This window comes from Akebia trifoliata, chromosome 8 (assembly GCF_017979445.1).
Source record: "Akebia trifoliata isolate Shusen 1 chromosome 8, ASM1797944v1, whole genome shotgun sequence".
Taxonomy (NCBI): Eukaryota; Viridiplantae; Streptophyta; class Magnoliopsida; order Ranunculales; family Lardizabalaceae; genus Akebia; species Akebia trifoliata.
In genome coordinates, this window is record NC_141382.1 from 12155219 (window position 1) to 12159851 (window position 4633).

Sequence of the window (4633 nt, forward strand, 5' to 3'; positions counted from 1 at the left end):
GGTGCTGTGGTGTAGTCGGTTATCACGTCAGTCTTACACACTGAAGGTCCCCAGTTCGAACCTGGGCAGCACCAATTTATTAAAGCTTTTCTTTTTTCCCATTTGTATCATATTGCTTTTGTTTATACAAGAGTTCAAATTCTAGTTTCCATCATAAGCTAGAATTGAAGATCAGTTCTTTCGATTCAATAACCAATACTAACCAAGCCAATTTGGTTCCAATTTTTTTACTGTGGTTATTTATGTTGGTTGCTATGGCTACTCTCATCTATTCTTCTGAAATTCAGGAGTTCAAACGGGGAGACCATTAATGCAATTGGCGTACAAATTAACCACAAATGTGAACGATACATAGAGCTGTTGCAACGCATTGGCTTCTTATGAATAGGAAGTATTATTATTCCCTGGCCCACTGTTTTAATCATTCAAATTTATCCAAAAAATTGACTTTATAGCACCAATCATATCAGACAGATCTACTAGCATTCTTTATTTTCTTGGAGGAATATTTGCGTCGAGTCGAGATTAGACAACAGGAAAGGGAATTAATTCATCCCAACCAATGCAGTGTGTTGACTTGTTTCGATATCATAACTGACCATTCTATATATATAATGGTCCCTCCAAAAACACGATTTCAAATAAGCTATGAAGTTAACCAAACATGATGAACCAACAAACAAGCTTAAGTTTGCAATGAAGAATATCAGTCAATTGAGCTGAAGAAGTTGATAACTGTTGGATTAAGAATCACTTGTCTATAAAACAGACTTATGTTATTTAATAATGTCTTGAGTTAGTCATGAAGTGCAAATTTTCCCATGTATGGTAATAACCAATAACCTTAAAACAATGCTGATTACATTAAGCTGTCTTGGCAAGAGAATCGATTCCTGAAGAAGGAAATATGTCCAAAGTGTCCTAAACAAAGTAATTGGCCACTGTGAGGCTCTTCTAGTCATTTGTCTGGCAAGACCAGTCCCATTCCAAAACAATATAAAGTGCCACTTAACATATATAGTAGCTAAGCAATATAAATCTCAAGTATTTTACAGAAAACACAAATCTATTTGTTTTGAGGCAATTTAGCTTTGCAAGTAAGTCGAAAGAAAACTAACAAAATGATTTCAAGCTTGTTCTATTATGGAAGTACATTTTGTGTTGAAAACTTACCTCAAAAAAAGTTACTAAAATGGGTATCATATAACACAATTAATTAAATAAAATACCAGACAGAGCTGGAACGAATTCACTGAACTTTCGTTACTATCAGTTTCAAGAGAAAGAAACCCAATCTCATTCTCAATTGGTGAAGCAAAGATCAAGAAAAAATATTTCTCATCGCCCTTGTGGATTGACGATTTGTGAGAAAATCGCACTTGTGTTTAGCCCATTTATATCTTCATTCAACGTGCCCTTGCCTCCAAGGCTTAAACTGGTGGCATGGGTACCCATATTAGTCTCATGGGAAACTCCTTGGGATGTTTTAATTGACTCACCATCTCCAACCAAGTTTGCACTGTTCAGGTTTTCTTGCAATTGGAGGGAAAACTCGAGATTCCACAACACATCACCCATTGATGGTCGATCGACTCCATGATCAGACAAGCACTTCTCAGCAGTCTCGGCAAACTTCTTCAAGCACTCGGGGTTGATCTTTCCTTTAAGATGAGGATCGATAATGTCTTCAAGAGTTCCTTTTCTTTGGCAATGCAAGGCCCAATCAGCAAGACTAACTTGTTCTTTTGGAAGGCTCGGATTGAGCGCAGGCCTTGCACACAATACCTCAAAGAGGACAATGCCAAATGAGTATACATCCGATTTATCTGTTAATTGCTGTCGTCGGAAGTACTCAGGATCCAAGTAACCGAAGCTACCTTTCACCACAGTACTAACATGGGTCTGATTGAGACTAGGACCAGTTTTGGACAGACCGAAATCAGAAACCTTAGCAACCCAATTCTCATCCACAAGAATGTTGGTGGTCTTCACGTCTCTATGGATGATAGTGTACTTGGCACCAGTGTGAAGGTAGTGAAGTCCCCTTGCGGCACCAATGCAGATATCTAACCTCTGCTTCCATGAGAGATGAGTTTTATTGTTCTTATATAAATGCTCCCTTAGCGTCCCGTGAGCCATGTAATCGTAAACCAATATCATCTCATCATTCTCTTCGCAGTACCCAATCAAAGACACCAAATGCCTATGCCTCAGCTTCGAAAGCATCTCAATTTCGGTTTGGAACTCATGAAGACCTTGTTCTGAAGATGGGTTTGCTCTTTTAATGGCTACTTTGGTCCCTCCATCAACAACTCCTTTGTAGACCTTCCCGAATCCTCCAACACCAATAACTTGAGATTCGTCAAAGTTTTTCGTGCCTTGTTTTAATTCTCCTAGCGAGAAATGCCTGCATAGATTTGCTGCCAATGATGAGATATGACTACTTGCACAACTCTTGCCCGATATTGTTGATTTGCTTGAGCACGTGGTCGAACTCCCATAGAGTGGTAACCAACCGGATGTAACACCAGATTCGGGTCCTAGGACTCTCTTTTTTCGTTGATAGACCGCAATGCATAGAGCTGCCACTAAACCAACAGCAGCAGCTCCACCAGCAGCACCTCCGATCACTTGAGCGTGTTTATTGGACGCAGATGGTGCAAAAGTTTTCTCCTCCTCAGATTCTGCCTCAAGTAACATCGGTGATGGTACCGGATTCGGGCCTGCTAGATTCCCAACGGTATCATTCAGCTTGAAGATCTCCATTCCATTGAGGATTGCATCGTAGACTTCGGGCTTGTCGTTAACAGACGGGTGTAGTGCCACCCACAACTGCTCTTCGTCTCCCCCCTCAGTAACATATATTGCGTAATCCTTGTAAGTAGGGGCACCCTTTGATCCTGACCATGCAATCACATCGGCAGATGGTTGTGCCGTTTGATTATTTACATAAATGTTGAAAACTCTTTGGTTAATCTTGGTCAGTTTAAGCTCACAAAAATGTAGTCTAACAACATACATGAAATTCCCATCAACTTGGAAAACCCAAGTGAGATTATAATTCTGATTGAGTTTCGAATCAGGGCCCATTGATCTTGCAGTGCTGTAGACATCGTTAGGGGCAATGTACTCTGGCATATCGTTGGGGTACCTAACCCTAAATTTCTTTCCAGCCTCATTCGTGACGCCAAATGCAGCACCGTACACATACGGGGAATCATCGTACCATGTCCGAGTAAGGTCAGAGTCATTATTTGCGGGAATATACTGTCCTCCGACATTCAACCTATACATTGTTTGCAATGTCGAGCTCTCCGCATCAACCGATTGTTCAGCAAACCCAACCAATGTCGCAGGTTGGAATAATTCGGGCATTGAAATTACCTCAATGCCATTGACAAAAGCATAAGAACCATTATGTTTGGAAGAAGGTGTGAAAGTGAGGTTGAGAACACCAGTAGGATTGGGAATGAGAGAGAATTCTTTGATAATGTAGGCTTGCGTGAGAGCTTGAGCTGTAATGGAGGCACTGAAATTGCTAAGGAGTGTGAACTCTCCTGAAACAACCGAAAAATAGGCGTCCCCTGGATTGAAACTGCTGTAAGAAGAAGGATAGAAATGTAGTCTGACCCAATGTCTATTCTTGGGGGAAACATGGAAAGTATATGTCGATTCCGACGTTAAAATCCTAGCAAACATGTATGGAACTGTTGAAGGTAGAGATGGGTCTTGGAATTGGGCTCGGGTCGGAATCGAATTATCCGAAGAAACTATATATTTTGCATCCGATTCCCATTTTCGCCCATCGGAATCATGTCCACCATTAGGAGAACCACAATCAAGGAGAAATGAAATTGAATTGGACTCAGAGGCACTTAAGACATGAAGGGAATTTAATAGAAAAGAAAGTGAGACGACAGAAAATAAAATTCGGATTATGATGTTCATGGTTGCAGGGAAAAAAATACCCATTTGAGAAACTTGAGAGATTATGAGACTAAAAAAAAAAAACAGACAAGTTCGTTTTCCAATACGCTTAAAGAACAGGAAAACGACTGGGTTTTGTTCTACTTGTATTGAATGAAACTAAATCATCTCTTCTGATTCAAAGAGGACCATTTGAGAGACTCACTTGGATATCTGAGAGACTCAAAGAACAACGATCACTGTATATTTCTTTGATTTTTTGTCTTTCTTTCTTTTTAGGGGACCATTTGACACTGATTGAGGACAGGACAGCACAGGAGTTTGTTAGAGTTGAACGAAAGAGAGAATTGGTCGCATTAATTGCTTCTGAAATATCGGATTTCCATTAAAAGTGGCACTAGAAACTGAAATACGTTTCTCAGTTTGAATTCATTTTGGAAGTCATGCATGATAGCCACGTCAGCCATTGGAATTCAACTACTTAAATTTTGAGTCGTGATAATCGGACTACCCCACGTGGCATACTCAATCGACTACCTGACGTGATAAGTTTGAGAATCATACATCTACATTCCTGAGGATACACAGTTTCCTTAAGATACACTTTTTACAGGAAGTGCAGCCGTGCATCATCCCAAGGAGCGCAGATTTACAATTCTCAAACTTGCCACGTCAAGATAGTCGATTGAGTTTGCCACGTGGATAG

General features: G+C 40.3%; 1 protein-coding gene and 1 non-coding gene across 2 annotated transcripts; one reads left to right on the forward strand and one right to left on the reverse strand.

The window, feature by feature from the left end:
- On the forward strand, window positions 1-74 carry TRNAV-UAC (transfer RNA valine (anticodon UAC)). The gene has a single exon. It is a non-coding gene; the product is annotated as a tRNA-Val (tRNA).
- A 791-nt stretch (window positions 75-865) lies between these two features.
- LOC147396141 (receptor-like protein kinase ANXUR1) lies at window positions 866-4000 on the reverse strand. Its single transcript, XM_086451869.1, has one exon. It carries the CDS (start codon window positions 3970-3972, stop codon window positions 1339-1341), a length of 2634 nt encoding a protein of 877 aa, XP_086307995.1. The 5' UTR covers window positions 3973-4000; the 3' UTR covers window positions 866-1338.
- Window positions 4001-4633: the final 633 nt, after the last annotated feature.